The sequence below is a fragment of the Sus scrofa genome, chromosome 14 (genome assembly GCF_000003025.6).
Source record: "Sus scrofa isolate TJ Tabasco breed Duroc chromosome 14, Sscrofa11.1, whole genome shotgun sequence".
Classification (NCBI taxonomy): Eukaryota; Metazoa; Chordata; class Mammalia; order Artiodactyla; family Suidae; genus Sus; species Sus scrofa.
In genome coordinates this window covers 89,892,435-89,918,751 of record NC_010456.5, presented here as the reverse complement: position 1 = coordinate 89,918,751, position 26,317 = coordinate 89,892,435, and the positions used below count along the sequence as shown (strand labels likewise).

General features: G+C 52.1%; 1 protein-coding gene across 1 annotated transcript; it reads right to left on the bottom strand.

Annotated features, from left to right (window-relative positions):
• On the bottom strand, positions 388–26,317 carry C14H10orf71 (chromosome 14 C10orf71 homolog). The gene is given in 11 exon segments (XM_013983450.2): positions 388–2,026; positions 2,029–2,607; positions 2,610–3,365; positions 3,368–3,610; positions 3,613–4,659; positions 4,662–4,922; positions 4,925–5,029; positions 5,032–5,481; positions 8,835–8,936; positions 14,825–14,917; positions 26,071–26,317. Coding segments are annotated over 8 exon segments (4,266 nt in total). The 5' UTR covers positions 5,336–5,481; positions 8,835–8,936; positions 14,825–14,917; positions 26,071–26,317; the 3' UTR covers positions 388–1,055.

The following is a 26,317-nucleotide window of genomic DNA, read 5'->3' as shown; positions in this document are numbered from 1 at the left end:
GGGGGTGTGGGGGTGGGGAGTGGGGGGCTGGGGGGTGGTCGCTGAGCTGATTTAGATACTTCCCTGCAACTCCCCAAAGGGACTTGGGGGAAACACAGTTTTTCCCTCAGAGCCCAGGTGCCGGTCATTTAATGGGGAGCCTCGGAGCCTGACTCAGGCCCCAGGTCATCCTCGATGACTGGCATGGGTACCCGTCATCACTGCCTCCTCAGCGTAGGAGAGAGCCTGGCCTGAGAAGGCTTGAACAGTGGATGTCAAGGCTACTGTCCACTGTGCAGAGTGGAGATCCTGGGTGGCCACCCAGCCGTGATGGGAGACCTGGAGGCCGTGACCCTTTGCTCAACAGCCCACACCTGCCACTGCCCACAGAAGAAGGACAGAGTCCAGTGACAGAACCGCATCTGCAAACTTGTTTCCCTTTTTACAAGGTGATCAGAAAATAGCCTTTGGAGGAAAGTTTCCTCAGTAAAGAAAACCCATTCTATTCAAATAAACATTTCTGCAAGATTGCCTGGGATCGGTCCTCAGCCATTTCCCCCTGAGATGAGCTGGAAAGGGCCACTGTCTGGGGGAGGGTGGGGTGGCCATGGTGTGCCCCTCGCAACCTAGAAGGATGGTCTGCTTTCAGGGCGGGGCTCAGCAGGGCACAGCCTTTCTGGGGGCCTTGCGGTTTGCTCACTGTGCCAGCCGACCCTTGAGGAGTGGGTGGGATGCTGGGGGAGTAGCTTGTTAGGAATCAGGCTGGGCCCACCCTGGGAGAGGGCCTGGGGAGAAGGACAAAAAGGAAGGGAAGGGAGGAGAAAAGAAGTGGAGTGGATCTTGGGTCCAGGAAGGGGCTCAGAAGGGACCCGGTCATGTGAGCAGAGCAGTGCCCTCCCAGGAAGGGAGCCCCAGAGTTTAGGGACCTCAAATGGCTGAGTGTAAGTTGAGGTGAGTGTGAGTGTGAGTGTGAGTGTGTGTGTGTGTGTGTGTGTGTGTGTGTGTGATTATTCTAGGGGAGGGGATGTAAGCTTTTCTGAGTATATGGTGGGGGGTTGTTTAGTCTGCTGTAATTCTCAAGAAATGCCTTCCATGGCAAAGTCCTCTAGGTCATTGGTGGAGATGATGCTCAGGCTTGGGGTATCTCCCGCTTCCTCCCCTGGGCTCTGGGGAAGCCCCAAGGGGCCCGGGCCTGCAGAGTGTGGGGTGAAGTCTTCGGGAGGCCCAGAGGCCAGCTGCAGGCCAGCATTGTGGATGCTGCGGGGCCTGGGGCCGGCGGCCTCTGCGGTGTGAGGGCACTGCCTTAGGAAGGTGGGGGCGGACAGCTGAGAGGAGCAGCGCAGGGGCATCAGGGCCGTCACGGGCAGGGGCTGGAAGCCGGGGTACAGCATGTAGGGGGCAGCAAGGGCGTCCGGCGGGGTTGGCTCAGGGGAACCCCCCTCAGAGGATGGGATGGAGACCTTGACATATTTGCCCGTCTCTGGGTCATAGAAGGTCTTGATCTTTACCTGGAGTGGCAGGTCGAAGACAAAGTACTCTCCAGACTGGGGGTCTTGGAGGACCTTCTGGGTGGCGGGGTAAGGGGGCAGGGGGGTCAGGGACTGGGACCCCCCGGGTCGTCTAGGGACGGGCTCTGAGAAGGCAGACACTGAGTGGCGGTGCACAGGATGGGGGAGGGACCGGACCGCAGGGAACCTGGGTCGGGGCCTCTCTCTGGGGGATGCTGGCCTATGCTCTGAGTCCTCGGGACACAGCTTTTCCTCCCGGCGTTCGCCGTGCTTTTCCTGCGGCTGGTCGGTCTTTCTCCTCCTGCTTGCCAGCTTCTTGGCCCGCCGCAGGGCCTTCTCTGTTTTGGGCGGGACTGCAGGTGGCTTGCCGGCCGCCCTCTCCAGCAGAGTGGGAGGCTCTGGCTTCTCCGGGAGGCCTGCTGAGCTGGTGGCCATGTCCAGCATTGAGCCTCTTGGAGAAAGCGTCCTGAGTTCTTCTGCTGACGGCTCCAGCTGGGGGTCGGAGCTGGGCTCCCATGTGAGGGCATGTGTCAAGTCTCCCTCCGGGCCACCCGGCCAGGGCTGGGGCTGGCCCAAGGGCTGCCATGGGGAGGCTCCCCTGGCAGCAGGCCTGGCTCACTGGGGGCCTGGGAAGCATCTTCCCAGAAGCTGCTGGCAGCCGGAGAGCATGCGCTGCCCTCTTCCAGGGAGTTGGCATTGGGAGAAGCTGCCAGCTCGCTGGGAACCAATCTTCTCCCCGGAGGAGACAAAAAGTGACTTTTGAAGCTTTGCGTCTGCTCTTCCCAACAGGTTCCAAGCTGCTGTGGGGGTGGTTCATCTTCTAGGTCACCTTCCGGCAAAGTGATCACGGGGATGCTCCTTGGAGCTTCCAGCTTCCCCTGGTCTGTGGAACCGCTCTTGCCATTGTTCATCACAAACTTATGTGTGGCCTCTGGGGGTGGCTTCAGCCTTTGGCCCTCTCCTGTGAGTGAGGGAGATGCGACATATCCCTTTGGGGCTGGCTGGGAAGTCTCCGACCTGGCTGTGCTAGGCCCCCGCCCACGGCTCTCCACACCCTCGCAGGCTGCACCCTTCAAGTGTGTGCCCCGCACGCTGGCAGGTGTTGGAGTGCTGGGTATTCCTGGCTTGTGGGGACGCCAAGACTAGCATCTCCACTGCAGCCTGGCCTTGGTAATTCCTCTTCTTTGTGGCCACTGCCCAGTGGGGACTCAGAGGACATGGACCTTAGAAGGGGCAGCATGATGGGTTTTATCACAGGTGTGGCCCTGAGGGTATTGTCTTTAATTGCAAACAGTATGTGCTTGTTTGAAGTGGAAGATGGTGAAGGGGTTAGGTCTTTGGCAGGTGAAAGAGCCGGATCCTTACCTCCCTCGATCCAAGTGCCTCTGAAATTAGCTTCCTCCCTTGATGCCATCTTGGGGCTACCTCCCGGCAAACTTTCCTCTTCTCCTTGCAAGGATTCCTCCTTGCTGTGCTCCTCCATGCATGCATGCCCATTACTTAAGGCTCTGTACTGTAGCTCACTCTCCTCCATCACTTTCTCCTGCTCATCCTTCTGACTGTCACCTGCACTCACGTCATTCCTCTTGTCTTCCCTCTGGCTCTCAGTGAACCATGCCTTCTGCTGATCCTCAAACGAGGCAAAGGACTGATCTGAAGAGCTGGTGCTGAATTTGGCCTTACTTTTGAGGGGTGGCATAAAATCAGACTGGCTGTCACTATAAAACACATCTTCCTCCTCCGGAGAAAGGGGCCCTGGGGAGAATTTCTGATTAAAGTTTGGATTCTGAGGTCCTGCCTCTCTCTCAGGTTCTGTCTCTTGAGAGATGGATCTCAAGAACCCATTCTCCAGGCTGGGAGTCTTGAGGTTCTCTGAAGGCTCCCCACCTCAGAGTTGCCACTGCAAAACTTCAAGGACAGGTGTCTCCTGGGACAGTGTTCCCTGGAGTCTGGACACCAGCCGGGCCTGGTGGCACCCATCTCCAATTCTCCATCAGCGTCATTCTTCTCATAGCTGATCTTGTCAGGAGCCTTGCCATTGACACAGAAGGGGGCTTTGGGGATGGTTGATGGCGACGCAAGATTTTGGTAGTTGTCAGCAGAGGCTGCACTGGGATCGGCTTTGGGTCCTTCTGGGTACTGACGAGCGACACACAAGGGGTGTCAGCTGGTCTTTCCTTAGAAAGCTCTTCTGGAGGGTTATCCTCGAGCCCATTGGGAAGGAGGCTACCGTTGCTCAGGGATTCTTGCTTGCCTCTGGTTTTCTCATCAAAGCCTTTCAAGAGAGGCGAGGGACTGTACGTGCTCTTCACACGTTTGCGCACATCTTTGAGGTTGAAGAGCAGGCTGGGGGCTTTGGATTTGTAGCTGTCCCGGGACTGACATTCACTGGGCTCCTTCTCTTGGTACCCGTTTAACTGTCCTGGGGGCGATGGGGTTACCTCTGTCGGCTGGCTGTCGGATGACTCCAGGACATGCTTGGTGGGTATGACGGGGGTCAGAAGCTTACTGATGTTGAAAGGAGGGTCATAATGCTCATGGGGGTCCACAGGCAGATCGAGAGCATCATTTTCTGAAAACTGCCCCTGGGGATTGTGCTTCATATACAAGGAGGGGCCTCTCCGGTTACTCTGCTTCTTTTCTTCTGAAGCATCTTGGAGACTTTCTTTCCCGCTTTTGGCAGCCTTTGGTTTCCTCCAGGGGACCTGAGCTGGCTTCATCTGCTGTTCAGGCTGTGAGCTGGGAGCTTTTCCCTCCATAGCAGAAACCTGGGCTCCCAGATCCCTAGATCCCCACGGTCCAGATGTGGACAGAGACCCTGCAGCCAGCCTGTTCTCTTCCTGACCGCAGCTGCCCCGGACGTGGCAGGGGGAGACTTTACGCTCAGGGGCCGGGGGTTCTCTTAACAAGGGTGGGTCCTCGTAATGCCTGGGGGCCTTGCTTTCTGGGACAGCATCAGCAGCATCCTTCCTCTCCGGCAGCCTGGGCTGGTGGGCGTTCCACGACTCGAAAGCACTATTTTCGCTGTGAAGAAAGGTCCCTTTTCGAGCCCACTCCTTGCTTCTTCCAGGCTCACCTGTGGCTGCCTTGTGGGCTGGAGATGGGAACTTTGGCTCCAAGGAGTTGGCCGAATTTTCGGGTGTTGGGAGGAAGCTGCCGGGGCCGGGACAGGCATTTCAGGATTCTTGGGGGACTCCTGCTCTCCGTGCTTCCTGCCAGGCGGGTGGCCAGTCTGATGGGCGCTGGAGACTTCAGCGGGCACCCTCCTGACGGTCAGAAAGGCAGAATCAAAGCAGAAGTTGACACCACTTTCCGGAAGAGGAGCAAATTTGGGGGGGTTTTTGAGAGCCGGAGGCTTGCTGGGAGGAGGCCTGCTGTCACAATGTTGGCTCTCAGTCCTGTCGAAGGATTTAATCAGTGATGACACTTTGGAAACGGCTTGCTGCTGCTCCTCAGGCCAGAAACTGGCACTTCCAGTCTCCTCTGGGCTGGCGTCAGTGGGGGGCTGCTCTTGGGGTACTTCTCCTCCCCTTGAACGTATTGGGGAGCTGTTGGAACGTGGCTGCCCAGCCGGCATGCTCAGTGCCTTGTGATGGTAACTGGCTCCAAAGGCCGCTTTTCCTGTGGGTGTGGCTCACCGTTCCTTGGTGGAAATTCCCGAACACTTGGCGGGTGACATCTGGGGACAGGGCCAGGTCGGAGTCATGGAAGGATGCGTCCTCTGAGATGCACAAGCTCCGGAACGCCCGGTCTGTGAGGCTGCTCACCTCCCTGTCTGCATCGTCCAGCACACTGCCAATACTCGAGGAGTCGCTGAAGCCGTCTGTGCCCTTCTTACTCCCCTGCATCGTCTGCCAGCCGGGAAGACGGACCCCGTCAGCAGTGGGCGCTTCTGGGTGATGATTCCAGAAGGGTTCGTTCAGTACAGCCCTCTTCCCACAAAATAAGAGCTTCCTGGCAATCAGATGCAATGGCAAAGTGGGAGTTGTTTTCTCTGCAAAAGGAAGAAGTGCGGGGTGTGAATACAATATCCAATTTAGTGGCTCTGTAGAAGGACAGGCTGGTCTGGGTAGACAAGGGTGCCTGTGATGGTTGATTTTAGGTGTCAACCTGGCTGGGCCATGGTGCCCAGTTTTTGGTTAAATGCCAGTCTAGATGTTGCTGTGAAGGTACTTTTTTTTTTAAATGGCCAAATCTGCGGATATGGAAGTTCCCAGAGCAGGGATTGAATCTGAGCTACCGCTGTGACCTAGGCCAAAGCTGTGACCTAGGCTGCAGCTGTGGCAATGCCGAATCCTTTAACCCACTGAGCCGGGCTGAGGATCAAACCCGTGCCTCTGCAGTGACCTGAGCTGCTGCTGTCAGACTCTTAACCTGTGATGCCACAGTGGGAACTCCAAAGGTATTTTCCTTCCTTTAAAGATGTAATTACATTTAAACTAAAGACTTTGTGTAAACTGGATCACTCTCAACAAGGGGGTGAGCAAATGAATACATGAAAAGTTAGATAAAATAGCAAGTATAGACTCTAGAGTGGGCTCCAGTGGGGGGCATTTGGGACAGTGAACATTCTAGCAGGGTGCTGTGACAGATGAAACACTGTCACACAGTAGCCCCATTCACATCTGCGGCGGGAGCTGGCAAGGCTGCAGGCTCCCCTCCTTGCCTGACCGGCCTGAGAGCAACTGTGGGGGCCTGAGCAGGGTTGTAGGAATGGAAGATGAAGGTTCTACCAGGGTGGAGGGGTTGGAATCTCTGGAGTCCTAGACCCCACCCTGGCTCCATGTCCAGAAGGGCCCACCTGGTGTTCCACAGGGACTGACAGTGGGGCTGGCAGCACTGTGTTTGAGTCCTGGAGGCCAGCCTTCCTGGGGGGTTTTTTGGTTTCCTGTATCTCTCTTTCTTCTATTTTTTTATTTTTTATTTTGTTTTTAGGGTTGCACCCCTAGCATATAGAAGTTCCCAGGCTAGGGGCTGAATCAGAGCCACAGCTGCCGGCCTATACCACAGCCAGAGCAACTCGGGATCTGAGCCAGGTCTGTGACCTACACCACAGCTCAAAGAAATGCCGGATCTTTAACCCACTGATCGAGGCCAGGGATTGAACCTGCATCCTCATGGATACTAGTTGGGTTCATTAACCACTCCTGTTTCCTGTCTCTTGACCACAGTCCTTGGGTGAGTTTCTGATGCTGATTCATTAGCAGGCAGATTTGTTTTAAAGAAAGAACTGAGCTGGGGCTGCTGGACAAAGCAAAGAACCCCCTTTTTTAGCAAACTGGATCAGCTGATGAGGAACGACTGACTGGCCCTAGGAAAGCCTGCTCTGCCTTGAAAATCAGGGCCACTTGCTCCCCAGAAAGCACAATAGGTACTTCTTAGAAGGCATTTGAAAGGGGTGAGCATCAGCCCCAGCCCCCAAACTGGCCAACCTCACTCCCGTCCCCACCCTGTTCTCCCCCTCCCACTTCCTCTCTAAAAGCTGTGGAGGCGAAAGTCACCTGGTCTCAGATGCCCATGCAGCAAGTTCTGGCCACAGAGGTGGGTGCATTTGGAAGCCTGGGAAAACTCTTGCCTTTTTTTTTTGGTCTTTTCTAGGGCCGCACCTGTGGCATATGGAGGTTCCCAGGCTAGGGGTCCAATCAGAGCTGTAGCCACCGGCCTACGCCACAGCCACAGCACCACGGGATCTGAGCCACATCTGCAACCTACATCACAGCTCACGGCAATGCCGGATCCTTAACCCACTGAGCAAGGCCATGGGTCAAACCCGCAACCTCATGGTTCCTAGTCAGTTTCGTTAACACTGAGCCAGGACAGGAACTCCATTGCCTTTCTGATCAAAGGAACCATCCTTGTCATCTCCACTGTGTTGGTGCCCTTTCTTCTGCTTTGATGCAGACAAGAAGCCTGAGATAGTCTGTATTTGTTTGCTAGGGCTGCTGAAAAAAGTACCACAAACTACAGAAATTCTTTATCATCTCACAGTTCTGGGGGCGGGGGCTCCCAAATCAAGGTTGGGCAGGCTTGGATCTGTCTGAGACTGTGAAGGAAGGATCTGTTCTGGGCCTTATCGCTTGGCTTGTGGATGGCTACCCTCTTCTGTGTCCTTCCTGTTGCCTTTTCTTTGTGCGTAAGGATGCTAGTCCTGTTGGATTAGAACTCACCCTAATGATGTCATTTTAACTAACTACTTCTGTAATGACTCTGTTTCCAAATAAATCCCATTCTGAGGTCCTGGAGGTTTATGACTTGAACATATGAATTTGGGGGGCGGGATACAATTCAACTCAAAACACTGAGGGACAAGCAATGATAACTCAGGGCCAATTTGTTGAGGATGGCTGAGGGGATAGAAGAACATTTCTGGGTCCTCAACGGCCTGGCTGGACTGTGAGCCTGTGCCAGACCTACTTTCTCAGGAATCTGTGTTGTTGGGGTGAGTTGGGGGACCTCCATGGCTTTGGCCACTGTAAGTCAAGTTTTCTGTATCTTGAGGTCTTACTGATAAAGTCAGGGAATCTCCTGGTGTCTCGAATGCTGGAGTTTTAACCTCGGCAATGGCCAAACTCAATAATACTGGTGTTTCTCTACTTCCATATTAAGATGGAAACGGAATAGCTGGAGATCTAAATTAGAATCTCAGAGTTAAATAAACACTCCCCAGCCAATTAAATACCGCCTACTCTTAGCAGATGTTTATTTTGTAAACATTCAACTTCTATTCCCTCCTCTGAGTAAGAACACTTGATACCTTTCGGGAAATTTTCTCTCCCCTTGGTGCTCAGTCTTGGTGGGGTTGAAAGTCAAGGAGTCTGTGGATACTCTGGGGGCCAAGTGCAGACAGGAGACATGGGCCAGCCCATTGCACTGTTTTTCCTGGAGTTGATGCAAGGATGGAGCCTGCCTTCTAATGGCAGCGCCCTCTCTTTGTCCTTTCACAGCCTGGAATGTCAGTCTTCACCTTGAGTCTATAAGAGCTCCCATTTCTTCTCGATACTTACTCCTTTTTGCTATTTCTGTTGCACATGGCCAAAAAACTGAAATTGATCTTGGGTTTGCATTGTAATTCCAAACAGTAATGAGAGCTGGTCGTTGATATTTATAGTATTCAGAAAATAACCACATTCCTTTTGCTTCAGGAAATAGAGAGCCCTCCCTCTTGTTAGTTTCATTCAGATGGTTTCCTCAATTCTGATTTGATTTATGGGGTTCAGATAGGACCATCATAAAGTTGACTTCACCCCCTCACTCCCACCCCAAACTCCCAATACCTAGTGGAACCTTCGGTAGAGTAGCTCAAACCGAAGGTGTTTCAAGGTACCACCTCTTGAATTGGTTCCATACCTGTTACAGGAGTGGGGCTGGGGGTGCCTGCCTTGCTGGGTCTTAGGAACTGTAGTTTTAAAACTTCTGCACTTGCTTATGTTTGCTGTCATTGCTGCCCATCTAGAAAGAAGAAGAAAAATCATTTCATTGGAACCCATGGAACCAAAAAGTCAAGCCCATGTTCTGTGAAAAAGATACCTTTAAATGTCAGTAATACAATTGTCTTCCAGTTTTTTTGTTTGTTTGGTTGTTTTTTGTTTTTGTTTTTGTTTTGGCTTTCACTTTGAACTCAACAAAATTCGAAATGCAGGCAATTTTGGGGGGAAAACCGAGATAGGTTTACATCCCTTCAAAGATTCATTAATTTGTTGCTGGTCCAAGAAATCTTTAGGAACCTGTTTCTTTTTCTTTTTCTTTTTTTTGGCCACCCTGTGACATATTGAGTTCCCAGGCCAGGGATCAGATCTGAGCGTGGTTGCTACCTATACAGAGATGCTGCTGGTCCCGATGCACCACAGCAAGATCTCCAGGAACCTGTTTTAAGCCTTTGGGATTTCTAATATGACTGGCCCAGTTGTGAATCATTTTTTTTTGCTAACCACATCTGACCAAAGGCCCTTTTCCCACGTGAATTCATAACAGGTTTGCAGTAAAGAGAAGTAGAGTGACTGAACTTGAATCCACTCGGCAGGCAGTAGAGTTCGATTTACTGTTGGCAGGAGGTGTGTGTATCTATTTTGACAGCTAAAAGAACCAAAAAGCTGCCCAGGAGAATTTTAAGAGTGCTCGGAGTGAAGTGCGAACTAATTAAAATAAATCCACTATGCAAATTGTAAATGCAGACCACTGGGGCTTCCAGAAGCCTGTCCTCATCTTGCAGCTCTTGGATATTAATCTAGTCCAGGGTAGTTTATTAATGATATTAATAGTCATAATAATAATAATAACAACAAATTGTGGAGTACATTTCTTTGAAAATGCACAGAGGCAGTTTGTGGCACCCACTATCTGATTGGCTCTGTCCCTGATCCCCCATGCTGACTTTTGTGTCCCCATAGCATGCTGGCTTCATATTTTCCATAATTCATGCTGTACTGTTGCACATTTTGTATCATAACCCATACGTCTTAGGAATGGATGATTGCTCCACTCTCTCTGCAACTAGAAGGAAAATTCCTGGAATCCAGGCACAGAGTCCTCTTTGCCTTTATGTGCTGAACAAAGAAGCTGAATAAATGTTGGTGGCAATGCTCTGCATTGGGTATCTTCACCCCGAATTTTACCAGAGGGCAACAGAGGCACAGAAAGAAAGACTCGGAAAGCTGGAGAAGACTTATTGAGAAAGAGCCCTGGCTTGCTGGGGCTTAAAGTCATCTGGAAAATTCCTATTCGTGTCACTAAGAGTCTACTCCACCATCTGTAGCTCCTCCGAGGTACAACTTAAAGATGAGGATGAAATCAGTCCATGTTGCACATGGACGAGACAGAGGTGCAGAAGGAGAGGGTGTCACTTATTTTGCCAACGTTTAGGGAAGCCATCCCTCTGGGCTGGGGTTCAAGGGCTCACTAGCGTTGCTGCTGGAATGCGTTTTCCAGAGGCCAGTGCAAAACTGTCCACTCACTGCTTTGGGCAATTGGAAAGGAAGCCAACCTGAATTGCTGTAAAGTCTGGCTCATAGAGCACTTTGCATGGGAGAGGGTGCAGGTCCCCCCAGGTACCGTGAAGGAGGGAAAGCTACATCTTGTCAAATTGTACTATCCGCAAGGCCTGGGAATCGGCTCCAATGACTACATGGAAATAATGAATATTTCCTCATGGCAGGGTGAAGTTCCTATGTATGCTTATGGCCTTCCAAAACAGTCTGTTCTCTTAAATTCTCTCTGGCTCCTCACTCCCCCATGATTTCCTGAACTCATTTACTCTGCCCTGAGTCTCCCCTCCCTGGGTGGATCATCTAACGGGGAACTTTGCTCCTTGTCTGACTTAACTTCTAGGTTGCAGTCAGGACCACTGGCCACTGTCTTCCTGGGAAGCCCTCCCACTTCCATATGCGGAATGCACACAGCTTCCTCCTCCCTGCCCTGCCTACTGGTACCTGTCTTATCTCCAGGATGGTGAGATTTCCTCTGGGTCCAGCCCTGGGGCTCTCCTCCTCCCTTGCCGGCTCATTGGGTAATTTTACCCACAGCCGTGTTCGCCATGAGCAGCCACCCACCGACAGCACGTCCGGCCCAGGCCACTTGTCTGGGCTCCAGCCTCTGTCTCCATCTGCCCCTTGCAGGGCTCCACAAACTCACACATTTAAGACAGAACCCATGACCTTTCCACAAGCCAGGCATTCCTCTGAGGATCCCAGAAATCTGAGTCACTGTGACTGCTCCCTCTTCCTCCTCCATCCCATCCATTTCCAGGTCCCATGAGTCTCCTCTCTGAAAGGTCTCTTGCCACCCGCACACTGGTCTCCATCTCCACTGTCACTGTGTGGCCCCAGCTGCTGGCCCGGCTCTCCTGGGCTACTGTAGGAGCCCATAGTCATTCTCTGCCCTGCACCCAGAAGCAGCTTTTAAAAACTGAATCTGTTCATGTCAACCTCCTGTTTAGAATCCCTCAACGGCTTCCCAGGTTTTGTTTTTTGTTTTTGTCTTTAGAGGGCTGCACCCACGGCATATGGAGGTTTCCAGGCTATGGGTCTAATCGGAGCTGCAGCCACCAGTCTATGCCAGAGTCACAGGAACACCAGGTCTGAGCCGTGTCTGCGACCCACACCACAGCTCACGGCAACTGAGCAAAGCCAGGGATCAAACCCGCAACCTCATGGTTCCTAGTGGGATTCATTTCCACTGTACCACAACAGGAACTCTGGCTTCCTAGTTTTAAAGAATGAAAACCAAGCTCCTTAACAAAGGTTCCCATTCCATGCCCATCTGGACTATTTTCCCCCTCATGCTTGGCTTTCCCACCACCCTGGATTTTTACCAGCTTCTTCAATATGCCATGCTGAATCTCCTGCCTCAGAGCCTTTACTACACATGCTGTTCCTACTGCCTGGAGTTCTCTACCTATACCTTTCTCCTGTTACCTGCTTAACTCCTATGTATACTTCAGAACCCAGTTCACAGGTCCCCTCAATAAGGCAGCTTCCCCAGGCCATTCTCTCTCTGCTCTCTGCTTTTCCAGCAGGCTATACTCCACTCCTTTGAAGTACTTTTTATAATTGTAATTAAGAATTTAACTGGGTGATAATTGGCCAATGTTGGTCTCTCCTGCTAGCCTGGACACTTTACTGTGGCAGGATCCCAATCCCTGCACCCCCGCATCAGTGGCTCTCCAGGCTATCTCCTCTTGTAGCTTAATGTGCAGCATAAGACATATCTTTTCAGCACATGAGCAGATCGCTTCACCTCTGTCATATGATTCATACTGTTGACTGACTTAGCGGGACTTATTTTTTTGAAAGTCAGTTGTAATCCAGTAGTTTCCAGAATTATCGCAAATTTTAAATTAGTCCATTTGAATCCAAGCGGATTTAATTTCTTTTTTTGATTCCAGGCCCTAATCTGTCTGTGGTGGGAGGTGGAAACAGGTGGAGCAGATTGTCATGGGCTGGCTGGCGGGAGGTGCTCGCTTGCACCACGTTGTGTGCCTCCCATTTAAGTAGAGATGAGTTTCAAGGTGAATATGGGCCAGCATTTACATCAGGGAGAAATATGCGACTTCACGACTTTGCCATTTTCCTGTTTGTCTCTCTAATGGCACTTATTGCTCCAAACTGGGGGATGGTTTTGAATCCCTTAGAAGGGCCAGTGTCCAGCAAATATTTTGTTGCAAACACTAACTGGAGTGTTGATTACAGCCACATTGCAAATGGTCATTAACTGCCATGACACCTAAGTTATGGGTGTCAGCAGGTGAAATACTGGCATCTGCCCTGAGTTGTAGAGGAAACCCTGGAGACTTGACAGCACCCTGGGAACTGGTCTTCCAACACTCCATCCACAGATGCTGAATGCTGAGCCAGCAGATCTTGCAAAGCATCAGAGAGTGCAAGAGGAAGCAGGGGTCCCAGAAGGAATGAATGGATAGGGCTTTCTGGTTCAGCCGCTAGGGAGGGGCAAAGGTGTTGGCGACACACCCATCATGAAGACATGCTTGGGGCAAACTGAGGCCATGCAGGCGCCCCTGTAGCTGTGCTGGGAGAATTATGCTTGAGAATGTGTTCTGTCTTCTCTTCATTGCCAGGATCATCTATTTGAATCAGAAAATGTCCAACAAACCAAATCTGAGTGAGCCTCCCCATGAATCAGCTTCTTCTCGCCAGGAGCAATGAAATATCTTTTGCACGGTCATCAGTAAATTCTGACTCTTCCAAAATATGTTCTCACATGATCCTTTTTTTCCATCATGCATGAGACTGGTGAACTATCATGGACCAGAATAGGCTGTCTTGTGCTGATGCAATTTTTTCTCTCTTTGGATCCACGGCGAACGTCTCTGCATGACACTAAGGCTCTCTTGGTGGGGGACTTGGAGCTCCCCTGCACGCTGTCTTCCGCCAGGCCTGTGGTGCCCTGGACAAGGGAGCTGCAGGCCCAGGTGGGTCCTGGCTTGCCCCTTTGGAGTGGCAGACTCTCTCCCCGGAATGTCTCTTTCTGTTCCCCGGTCACCAACTGATGACCATTTTCTCTTCTGTTGTCTTATTCCTTACAGAATTCCAAAAAAATCACTCTCACTGCATCACTCCACTTTATCTGCTGTGACCCCAGCTTTCTAACAAGGCTTTGAGCTCCTTGGGAGTGAGGACTGCAGCCTGGGATCCTCTCTGACTGACAAGCGGCTTGGGGCACGGTGGCTACTCGTCAGCTGCCATTGCTGAGTATGCTTCTTGGGCCACAAGGATGTGATGACAGAGGTTTGCTGCGAGTGTGCGGTGTGGAAACGGAGGTCGAAAGCTCTGCTGCCTCATGTTCTCCTTGTCTCCCGTGGGACCCCTTGCCAGCAGCCAGCTCGGGGCCTGAGTGGTCACGCAGCCCATCCTCTGCTGGCCTGCCCCAGCCTGTGAGGACAGGAAGTGGCCAGGGGAAGGGACTCCTACTGGCACTCCCTACAGACCCTGATCCGGATCGCCACACACAGCTGAGGAAGTGTGGTGGGCCCACAGCACAGGGGCCCTGGCCGGTGCCCCTGGGAGGCCCCAGCTCCAGCACCGTACTCCTCCGTGTAGCTGCGCACCATCAGCTTCCTTTCTGAGATGAGATAACAGAGCCTCAGAATATCCATGTCGCACAGCTGCTGAGTGACAGAGCCGGGCTTGGGACCCCAGCCTGGGTGGTCCTGGTGTCAGGACACAGCCAGAGAGGCAGCAGTTGGAGATCTGGCATGGCTAGGTTGCCAGACTGAACAAATTAAAAATATGGGACACCTGGGGACATCCCAATTTCAGGTAAACAAGGAACATTTTTTAGTATAAGTATGTCCCCTGCAATATTTGGGATATATTTTGTATTAGTCAAATTTCTCCGTAAAATTAATCATCTCTACTTATACTAAAACAAAATATGACTATTTAAAAATAAGTAGCCATTGTTTATCTGAAATTCAAATTGCACAGGACTTCTTGTTTTATTTTATTTTTATTTATTTTATTTATTTTTGTCTTTTTAGGGCCTCACCCGAGGCATATGGAAGTTCCCAGGCTAGGGGTCAAATCGGAGCTGTAGCTGCAGGCCTACACCACAGCCATAGCAGCTTGGGGTCTAAGCCGAGCCTGAGACCTACACCACAGCTCATGGCAACACTGGATCCTTAACCCACAGAGTGGCGTTGGGGATTGAACCTGCATCCTCATGGATACCAGTCAGGTTTGTTACTGCTGAGGCATGATGGGAACTCCAAGGACATCCTGTTTTTTTATCTGGCAACCTGAGGTCCTTGGGACGCAGCATGGATCACAGGCAGAGGAGGCCAATCCAGCGAGTCAGTACTGGGATGACTCAGATTTTCACGTTACCCTGAAGTTGGGGACACACTCTGGGCTCCATTATCTTGTTTGATTCTCATGACTCCTCTGGGTGGGTTCCACAGGTCTTATGATCGCCATTTTCTAGGTGGAGGGGAAAAAAAGGCACAGAGAGGTGCAGAGTATTGCTCAGTGTCACATAGCATGTAAAGGAGAGACCTGGAGCTGGGATTCAGTTCGGGTTCACCACTTGACCACCCCACACTTTGGGATGAAACCCTGACCCCTCTGGTCCTTGAGCTTAGGCACAGAGGGTGTGTCCTGGGCTTCTGGGCTGAAGCTCAAGGGAGACTTGAGGATAGATGAAGAAAATGAGGGTTTATATTTTTATTCGCCTCCCAAGCATCTTCTCAATTCAGTTTTTCACGATGACCATGGGCATGGAGCTCATGATTCAGACTGTCAGCACGGTGGGGGGCGGGTGGTCCCCTCCTGTTGGGGGAGGCTCAGATGGTCCTTGCAGAGCTGGGAAGGAAGCTCTCCAGCTGCTAAGCAGGTCCTTCCTTTCGTCCCTGCCTGTCTTTGCACAGGAAGCCATTGGGGTTTGCTTTGCTGCTGGGTTTGACCACTTGCCTGTAGTGTGGTTTTTGAGCTTGAGCTCTTTGGGTGGATTTAATTATCTTAATTGAATGGTGTTTTTACTTCTCAGGAAAGGGGAAGCAGGAAGCCAGTGGAGATGACAGGGGTTGGCTTTATCACACCCAGAAGGCCCTAACAAATTAGATTGATTCTTCTTATTTCTCTTTCTGGGTGGTTTTTTGAGACATTGACTCGAGGTTGTCTTGAGGAGCAGTTCGGTGTAGTGAACTGTGACAGCCAGCCAGTTCCAGCCTGTGAATGCACAGACGTTGTGTGTGCAGCCTGGGCATATGCCTTGCTCTGGATCTGTGCCCTGCTGGTCAGTTTTGGGCCAAGCTCTTGGCCTCTCTGTGCAATTTCCAGCTGCCTTCCTGCTCGAAGTTTTGGAGGGAATGTCCTTGTCGATGTCTGACAAGTCACATGGAAAAGTCCACTTCCTCAGTTGGAGAGGGGTCACGTGGCCACAGGGGTGGCAGGCCCCAGGCCCCCTGCTGCATGCTCCTGCCCTCACTCTTTCCTTGCTGACACTCAGCAGGGGCCCGTGATGATTCGCCCCAGCCCCCTCCCAATGCGGTGACTGCTCTGTGCATGTTACTCCTTTGGACTTTCAGAACCCAGAAATTTCAAGTTCATGTATATTCTACTAGAGGTTAACCTGGGCTCTCATAAGCCGCAGTGGAAGTTCTTTCACACATCCCTCCACTCAGTAACTATTCCCTGCTCTGTGCTGCCCCTGTTCTAGCATTGGAGATACAGCTGACCTGAGCCTTTGCCTTGGGGAGCTGGGATGAATTGAAGGGCAGTGTTAGGCTGTGCTGATCTTGGGTTGCCTAGGTTGCCTTAGGTTGGTTTCCACTGGGTGGTGCCTCTTATCCCTATAAAATGCAACTCTGATTTGCACACAGGTTTGCACACCTGGTTTGGCCAATTGGGCTCCACTGATCTGGTACTGGTACCCCAGGGTGGGGAGTTCTGCCAGCATCCTGGCCTGGCCTGGCTTAAATGGCTCCAACCCAGGGACTAGATAGTCCTGAGACGCTGGGGCTTCCATGTGCTGGGAGAGGACAAGGCTGGATTCATCCAAACCCAGGAACATAGTTGCAGCAGTGCTGGCCTGGCAGGTGTCTGAATCCTCCCTGAATCACATCACATGTGCAGGGGGCCTCAAAGCCCTGTAGCATGGCGGAGTCCAGGACATCCTGAGGCGGTGGCTGAAGAAACAGCTTGCCTGGGGTTGTGAGGCTCATGGGGCTAGCTGTGAGCTGTGGTCCCAGCTGCTGTGGGTGCTCTGCTGCCTTTGGGAGAGAGCTTGGGAGCAAAGATTATGTCTCCCTGGAGCTCAGCCCAACTTGACTCCCTCTTCCAGCCTGGGTCCCTGATCTACTGTGTCTGGATGAGATGTTTCCTCGGGAGCCCCTGAGCATGGCCCAGAGCTGGGGCTATGTCTGGAGTTGGAGGCCAGGGAGGCTGTCACAAGGAAGTTTGGGTCTGATTCAGCCAGTGCTCCCCAAAACTGGAGGACGCCAGCACCTAGCATCATGTGCCTGGGGGGGGACCCAGTCTCAGGATAAAAGGGGAAAAGCAGGGCATGGAGTCAGGAAGAGGGAAGAATAAGATGAAGAGACAGTCTGAGTCCTTGGACCCAGCAACCTGCCCCTTCTGGCTCCTTTTCCTGTTCCCTTATTGTGTGACCTGGGGACTGAGCAATATTTTACACCCTGGGGCAAAACCCTGCTTTGTAGCACTGACTGATTTCCACAGCTGATTTCTGTTATGACCCAGTGTCCAAGGCAGGGTTGGGACAAGGTGTGTGCAGGGGCTCCGGGAGCCTCTGAATCCTGCAGGCTCCCATTGTATTTGTGGTTGCTTTGACAAGGATCCTTGGGGAGGGGTCTCACTCCTCAAAGGCTAACAGCAGCACTCTTCCTGACCATCCCCGATGGCTGGGCATTGCTCTTGGCCTGATGGGCTGGACTTGGCCAAGGCCATCTCTGCACACTCTCTTCCACTGGAAGGAGCTCAGGCCTGGCAGTGCCTGGCTTCTCAGTCCTGCGCCTCTGGGAGCCCTCTGCAGATGCTGAGGGACCAGCCTTGGTGGCCAGATCACCCTGGACAAGGGGCCCTTGGTCTTGCTTGAGGGCTTAGAGGGGCCCCAATTTATCTTTATAAGAGCAACTATGCTGCCATCAAAGGTAAAAGTAAGAGCAGAAGAGATCTGACTCCAAACAACCCTGCCCTCGCCTTCCTCATGCCCACTCAGAGCTGGAGTGAGTGCCAGTCATGCTCTCCTGCCCAGGGAGGCCATGGGGGAATGACAGAGAGGTGAAGAGCTGGGAAGCTGGCAGACATGGCTTTGTTGCTCAGCCCTGTGACACTTTGCCTCCTTGTCAGACCCAACCAAAGTCCAGGGGCCACACCCCTGCCAGGGCAGGGCAGGGCAGGGCAGGGCAGGGCACCTGCCAGAAGGGGGATGCACAGCTCTTTCAGAAACACAGGAGCCACTGAAATGGTGAGTCTACCTGGGATCTGGGCCAGGTCTCAGTGCTACTCTACATTCGCTGAGTACAACCGTGGCTAAATGCCAGCAAGACTGTGAGCCTTAGGCTTCCCATCTATAAAACGGGGCTAATAATCTACTCTGTATATTAATAACAGAGCTTCTCAGCCTCAGCTTCACTGACTTTGCCAAGGCCCCTGAGAACTTTACAGAAGCAAGGAGAGAGCATTAGCATCTTCCTTTGTTCATTCATTCACTCTTTCATTCATTCATCCCTTCCACTTTTCCCAGAAACATCCTGCCCTGGATTTTGTAAACAGTAGGAACTGACATGAGATAGGAATCAACTAGGCACTCCTGGGCAGTAGGAAGAGCTGGAGACCTGGGTGAAGTCCTGGTTCAAGGTAGTGTCCTTTTGGACAAGTCACTTCACCTCTACCTATACCTGTGAAACTGGCACACTAAAAAAAACACCTCCAGTTTTTCCCCCCTCCCTCCTTCCACGCTGGGGCTGCTCCCCAAGCTAGAGAGGGCTGAGGAAAGTAATGGTCATGAAATTGTTCCCGAGGCAGCTACTCCTGAGAGTCTCCAGATGCTCAAAGCCACTGCACCCACAAAGTCCTGAGTCCTCCCGAGCCAGGGGACAACTGCACCAGAAGGAGGCCCAGTGAGCCCTGGCCATCCCAACCCTGAACTTGACCTACAAGGGAATTATGTGTGCACTCATATGTCCCAGGAGCAGAGGTCCACATTTGTTTGTTTCTCCCTCAACACAGAGTAATAAATACATTTATATCACAGCATACAAGTTCAAGGATATATAGATACATATACACACATATTTAAAACAAGAAGAATTCATGAAACAAAGCTCACCCCGCTTATATGTACCACTCTGATATTTTCATCCTATTCTATTGTATTTTTTCATTTAAAAAAAACTACTTGCAATGTCGTAAGTGATGTCAGACCTGAAAATGAATTACAATCTCCTGTTATTTATTTTAAACTCTCCTAGATCAGAATCTCCAGGCATTCCCAATCAGGCTTTGTTTACTGAATCCCTGTTTATAGTGATGCTAGGTCCTCATCTGGATGGAGAAATGGAGACCCAAGGCCCAAACGCAATGACTGGCAGAGTCTGACCAGATTCGTGTGGGGGAAGGGAGGAGACCACCCAGGTGGTGGGTCCATGGGCCAGGCCTTGCCTCTCTGCTTCAGTGCTGCATCTCCAGGCTCTGCACAGTGCCTGGACCTAACAGAGGGTCATTCCTCTGCTAAACAATTGAATGAATGAAGGAGTGAGAGAAATTCTCATTTACAGAGTACTCAGCATACGATAGGCACTTCATGCGCTCCAATATCACTGATTCATTTTTATTATTATGTTATTAAGACTTAAAACCATCTTGCGAGGTAGAAATTACTCTTGTTCTTTACAGCGGAAGACCTTGAGTCTAGAGATGCTTAATCCCTGGTGATGGAGGGCTTGAACCTGTGTTGCTGGAGAGGGAGCTGGTCCCTGCAACCTGCATTGAAAGGGGTGCCTCCAGGAGCTTCTGAAATGCCTGCTGCAGGCTGAGAACCTCTGCTCAGCACTGTCTACCCCGGTCAACCTGCAGCCACCACACTCTGGGTTCTCACCCTCAGGACGTAGGGTATCTTCCATCCCCTGTATTCAGGTCCACCTGGGAGTCCACCTTGGGCAGGCAAAGACCTTGAAAGCCTGCCCGGCCCCTTACTGATGGGCAAAGCCTGCCCGGCCCCTTACTGATGGGCAAACGCCTCTCCAGCTAAGGGCTGTGGAATCCCTTAGACTTGAGAGGAGTCACTCAATTGGTCTGACTCTTTTGTTTTTGTAACTGGGGTGGGGACTGATGCACACCAGCAGCCCAGCCCTTGAGGAAATGCCTCTGCATTAGGAAGATGTTGCAGGGATGATTATAACCGATGGCCCAGACACCACTTTGGAGCCTTGTCTGGAGAGGAGGCTGCTTCAGAAGCTCCTGGAAGAAGAGGAACTTGGGTTTTTCTGGGAGTGGGGTTCAACTCAGCAACCATCCTCTGTCTAGCCCCTGGGAGGAGAGTCAGGCATATGGAGAGGGGCACCCTGGAAAGTAGCCCTGGGGTACCCTGGGCTTGGGCAGAGAACCATGGCGGGGGCTGGGGGCAGAGGGGCCCCAGAGCTCTCCCTGCCATCTGAAGACCCCATTTCCCTAAACGGGCACCACAGAGCTGGGTGGTAAAGGTGGAAAAGAAGAGTGAGAAGAGCCACCTCTGTTTCCCTAGCTCCTGCCACCTGCCACGAATGTTACATCCACCATCTAGCTCACTGGACATGACAAATGGGCAAATTAGATAGGGCCTGTGCTAAAGGAATCTGAGGTCCTGAGAAATTGATGGTCACAGAGGTTGAGGAACTTGATCAAGGTCACACAGCCAGGGAGTGGCAGGTTTTGCCCTCCTTGTGTAGCCACAGTAGAGAGAGTTATGGGGTAGGCATCTCCTCTGCCATGGTGTCCCCACATTGGAAGGAGGGGTTGAGGCCTCTGTTATAGCATCTTCTCTTCCATCTCCCATGCCCTCCTCTTCCTTCTAGGGAGCATCTGCTTTAGTAAAGCTAGAGAAGGCACCTGCTGTGTATGGCCGTCCTGCGGGAGCAACCAGGAGGGTCCCATCTTCCCTGTCCCTGGACTGTCAGGAAGGCATGAGCATTTAGGGCACAGGAGGGGCCTCCCGTGGAGTCAGAAACTCCTGACTCCACACCCACCCCAGCCCCTGCAACACGTACATCAGAGCCCTGCACCCCTGGCCTTCTCTTCACTTCCTGCCGGAGGCTAGGACATAGAAGGGAGATGGATGATTGGTAGGTGGCAGTTGTTCTTTCTCCAATAATATGGCAGCAGTAAGACTGGCTCTTCCAGGGAAGGAAAGGGAGAGAATCTTCCTGAAGAGGGGGACACAGCCATGGAACCCAAAAACATCCCTTTTGCGTGGGTTCCTCATGGAATGCTTACAGTGGCAAGAAAAAGAATTCAGATATGGCAATCCAGACTATCCTTCTAAAAATTAAAACTGAAAAATGCTCTTTCAACAGGCGAGTTTATTTAAAACAATGGCTCGAGATGAAGTGGAAAAAAAAAAAAATCGGCTTCTCAGAGCATCTCCTACTGTGTTTGAGAATGACAAGGAATCTTGTCTGCTTTCCTTTCCTAGAGCGGACTCACTTCTCACACTGCCTGGGGGGCTTGTTGAACAGAGTGCTGGGCCCCATCCCAGAGATGCTCACTCGGATGTCAAGGTGGGCATCTGGTTGTGCTGAGGTGGGCATTTAGGGATGCTGGTGCTGCTGGTCTTGGGGCCACACTTGGAGCACCACTGCCCTAGGCCTTGAGCTATTGGAGATTGGAACCCTTTCTGGGGAGCTGTCTTGATAAGTCACAGGCTCCTGGGGCACCTGGGGCTCATGGTTGTCAATGACTGGGGTTTGGGCTATGTCTGCCTGGCTCTAGGCCTGGCTCTGGGCAGGCTGTGTGTGTGTGTGCAGGGAATAGAGATGAATCAGAAAAGGCCACCCTCTCCAAGGGGCCGTGACCTGTGAGGGGAGAAGAGGCAGAGATCAGAGCAGGCTGCAGGGTCCGGGAGGTGCAAAGATGTTGGTCTCACTGGGCAGGGCTTGCTTGAAAGCATCTGAGGAGCTGGGTGCAGAGGCTGCACAGGCACCCAGCTGGGTCCAGCCTGGACACCAAGCAGAGGCAGTGGAAAGGTTAGAGTCAGACTGTGCTCTCATTTCCTAGCCCTGCGTGACCTCAGCAAGTTCCATCACCTCTCTGAGCCTTCCTTCCTTCATCTGTGACTATCTCCCTACCTCCCAGAGTGGTTGTGAAGGGTAGAGGTAGAAAGCCTAAAAAAGAACCCAGAAGAGACTTACAAAGAGTAAGGCCTCTATAAATGGAAGCTTCCACTGCTAGAGATCTTGGGGGGGGGGGTTTGTCTTTTCTTTTTTTTCTTTTTTTTGCTTTTGCCTTTTTAGGGCTGCACCCACAGCAAATGGAGGTTCCAATCTGAGCTGCAGCCACCGGCCTACACCACAGCCACATGGGACTGAGCCACATCTGCAACCTATACCACAGCTCATGGCAATGCCAGATCCTTAACCCACTGAGCAAGGCCAGGGATCGAACCTGTGTCCTCATGGATACTAGTCAGATTTGTTTCTGCTGAGCCACAACGGGAACTCCAGAGACCTTGGGTTTTTGAAGCAGACTAATCATGGAAGGGATCCCACATGTACGACTACCACACCCACCCACAGGATTGCAAACTGCCTTCAATGAGCTCCTTCGTGTAAAACACATAGTAAGTGCTCTCTAAATGCCGCTTGCCTCATTTCTAACCTCCAGAGGGGGGCGCTATAACGTAGTGGGAAGGGCTTGGACTGAGGCCAGACACCCCCTACCGTGTGTTTCTTGCCTTTTCCGGCTGCGAGTGGCCCTGGGCAAATTACAAATCCTCTCTTAGTGCTTTGGTTTCCTCATCTGTAAAATGAAACTAAAGTGGTACCTGCCTCATGGGGTTCTTTTGAGGAGTTGAGTCTGTGAGGTGGCTGACACCTAGTAATGTCCACGTGTCATTACTGTCCCCACTGCACAATCTGCTCAACCCAGGGCCAGGAGCACAGGGTCATGAAGACGACTGCCCTTCCCCAACATGAAAGGAGAGAGAAGCTAGGCAGCGGCTGCCCAGAGCCCCCTGTCCTTGGAGCCACTTCCCACCTTGGCCCTCTCTGTTCTGTTCTCTGCTGAATAAACCACTGGACCCCTTATTTGAATGGATATCAGCTGACCTTTAACAGCATCGGTGCTGATACGGCCGGTGGTCCCCTTTCAAACTGTGCCCGCATCTCCTAAGCCATCATCAGAACCAGTCTGAGGAAAGCTTGCATGCTGGAGGAGTGAGAATAAAACCAGACAATCTACGTAAGCATTTTGCTTACGCTTTGTGGGAGGAAGGCAGCCAGATTGCCGAGATGAACTAGGTGGGACACCATGGGTGAGAAATGGATCTGACCTCATGGGTTTAGCCCAGTCTGACCCCTTGATCATTGTGGCCTGTGGGCCTGACTTGCTTCAGAGGAGCAGACAGGGCCAGGCCAGGGGATGAGCTTGTGGTGCTGAAGGTGGCCAGGCTGTCCCAGGCCAGAGCAAGCCAAGGGGCAACTCCGGCATGACCTGGCCATCAGAGGCAGGGCTCAGGAGCATGAGGCCTGAAACCAGCCTCTAGACTGGGTATGGAGCGGGAAAAGCATTGGGTTGTTCAAACAAATCTCAGAGTTTCCCCTCTCCCCTGGCCTTCCTTCAGCTTTGGGTGATGGCTTTAAGGTGGGACTCGGCTGAGATGAAATCCCTCCCTTAGCTGGGTCTGGAAGTCCCTCAGCAGCTCAAGCCCATCTGGGAAGAAGGGACCCTAGGGACAGAAGGGACCCACTGAAGCCAGGGAACAGTGCCCAGGGAGCAGAGGCCCAAAGGAGTGGGCATCTCCATGGGTTACGAAGCGCTTTGCCGTGCAATGTGCTCTCTGGACCAGAGCCTTCAGGGCAGGCACAGCATAGAAGGGAGGGTGGGGGGAAAGCCTTTGCCCCACCTTCACGGCTGTGATCCCCAAGAGTCCCTTTCCCCTTCCTATGAGAAAGGTTGGCTGAGTCCTGGGGAGAAGCTATTCATGGTCTGTTGGCTCTTTGGACTCTCTTGCTTTCAGAGTCCCAAACACTCTGACTGCCGCAGTTGGGAAGGAAATGCACTTGACCTCAAGCCTTCTCGGCCCTCAGCCTGGAGACCGAGGCTAGCTGGGCACCCACTCTCTCAACCTTGACCTCAGCAGCCACATATTATTCACACATACCCCCCTCCAGGGGATGTTCCGGAATGATACTGATGACTTACGTTGGGGGTGACACATCTCAGCAGCGCTCCACATGCTCCATTTGGGGGCCTTGGTTTGTGTGCCTCAAATGATCCCTTGTCCTCTGCCCTCTATCTATGCCTAGGATTAAGTAGAAACTAAGGAGTTTCAGGTTTTCCCAACTAATGAAATGAAGAATAAGATTGAGTTATAGGGCTAAGGATTGGCTGGACCTGGTGAAATATGGTTTAAATTCTCAGATGGAAATAAAACCAAGACCCGCTGCAGCCTGCTGGCAAGCGTCAGTGCTGTGTGTCTCCGTGAGTGCTGCCTTCTCTGAAAGCCTTTCTGCCTGTCCAGTAGCCCTGGGTGGATGGCGTGAAGGCTGGAGAGCCAGTGAGGAAGATGGCCAGCCTTGGCTCTGCCAGCCGGCAGGCTTCAGTGGCTGAGAGTGCTGGCATGGGCTGGAGGAATAGGGCTATTTCCAGACGTGGGGCTCTCCCTTTCTGTAAGGGTCGCCTGGGCTTCCTCAGGGTCAGGAGCAAAAAGCAGAAAACACCAAGTCACTGGCTGGAGTCCTGGTGAAAAGATCTCGGGGTAGAAACCTTCTTTCTCCAGGACTGGGGGCCGGCTCTGGCCTCCCCTGTCTCCTCTACTCGCCTCTGTCTCCTGGGATCCTAGGGGATCCACACCCCTCTGTCTCCAGGACCCGGGGCCCTTTCAGCCCCTTTCCTCCCAGCGGGCACAGCTCTCCCATCCCAATGAGCTTCTGGTCACCATCGAGCAGGCACATTGTTCTCCTCCCAAAGACCAAGGGACAGACGCATGCTGGACTTGGGTCACCCAGAGACATCTATTTATAAACCATCCCGATAAGCACAATCTGCCCTGCGCGGCCCAGACCTCACTCCACAGCAAAGCTAACCCTCCCAGGGCCAAACCGAATGTTTCTAGTACCAGCTAAACTGGAAGAAGCGGCCCAGCGGAGGGGTAGGGGGGGCTCCAGAACTGGCCACTGATCCCGAATGGTCCCGTTTACAGGCTGTTGTAACAGCTACAACATTCTCTGCTGTTTGTGTGTGTACCAAACAGACCCATCTCAAGGAGGGTTTGTGCGAAACAGGTCAGCAAACGTTTTCTGTAAAAGGCTGCATAGTAAATGTTTTGTTTTTACCGGTCACACGGCCCAGGCAGTTGTATGAAAGCAGCCATAAACAGTATGTAAATGAACGAGCATGGCTATGCGCCAATAAAACTTTATTTACAAAACCAGGTGCCCAGTCCATGGCCCTGGTTTACCACCCACCGTAGTAAAGAGAAAACCAGTGCTGCAAAATTCGACTTCATTTAACATGAATGTTTGTTTAATCTACTCTCCAGGACTCTGACACTTAAGAGTTTTTAAAAATATTACTTCAAATATTGTTTGTTAGAACTGGGTTAGATATGCTGAAAGAAATGATCCATAATTTAGTTTTTTTAAAAAAATTTTTAAAATAGCCTTTATTTTTAGAGCTGTTTAGGTTTGCAGCACAATTGAGCAACTGAGTGAAAGGTACAGAGATTTTCCATACGGTCCCTGCCGCCACCACATGCATAGCTTCCTCCGTTATCAGTATCCACGGGGTTTATAAAGTCCTAAATAATCACTTTTTAGAGGCTATTTAGATTTCCATATATATTCAGGATTGCTCTTCTCAATGATCCGTGCTTCTCCATGAAGATTTAAGATTTTAGACTCTGCCAAGCCCACCCTGGCGAGTCTGGTGGGAGACCCCCCGGGCGTGGGAGAATACAGTCTTTAGGGGGCTTCCCCATGGAGGCCACACCCTCTCTCGGAGTCCACGGGCCAGAATGTCCCAGGGACCAATTGTCCTCTTTGTTATAGCTGGTGGGATCCTGCCTGGCCCAGCACTGGGGGACATAAGACAGCCAGTCTCCTGCCATAGAACCTGTGACCGTGGGGTTGCCCCTGTTTGGCAATGCAGTGTCCCGGGCACCTCCAAGGCTTGTGGCCTCTGAGCTACGTGGGCGTAGGGAGCCCTCATGGATGCACAGAAGGACAAAGTCACACACGTCTCTACATGTACTCTGTACCCTCATGGTCCACACAGCAATCCAGCACCACCCAGTACACAGAGAACACAGCCCCCGAGGAGCCCCTGGCTGCTCACACCGCCCTGCGTGGCGCCCTGGCCCAGAGCGACACCCAGACACGGCAGGCCCAGCGTGACATCCCTGTGGAGGAATCTGGCCCTACCTTCCGCTCTCCCGGCTGCTGGCTCTCCAGGCCTCCCAGGAACAGAACAGAACCCTGCCTCTTCCAGCAGCCCAAATTTCTTCCTTCGTTAGCCGGACGGCCCACAGCTCGAGGGCAACAGATTCCAGACCCAGATCTCTTGTTGTTCACAAACCTGCCCACCTGAGGAAAATCAGGGACCAGGAGCTGGCCAGACACTGGAAGTTGGGGAGGCGTACCTAAATAGAGACCCAGCTGGGGGAAACCA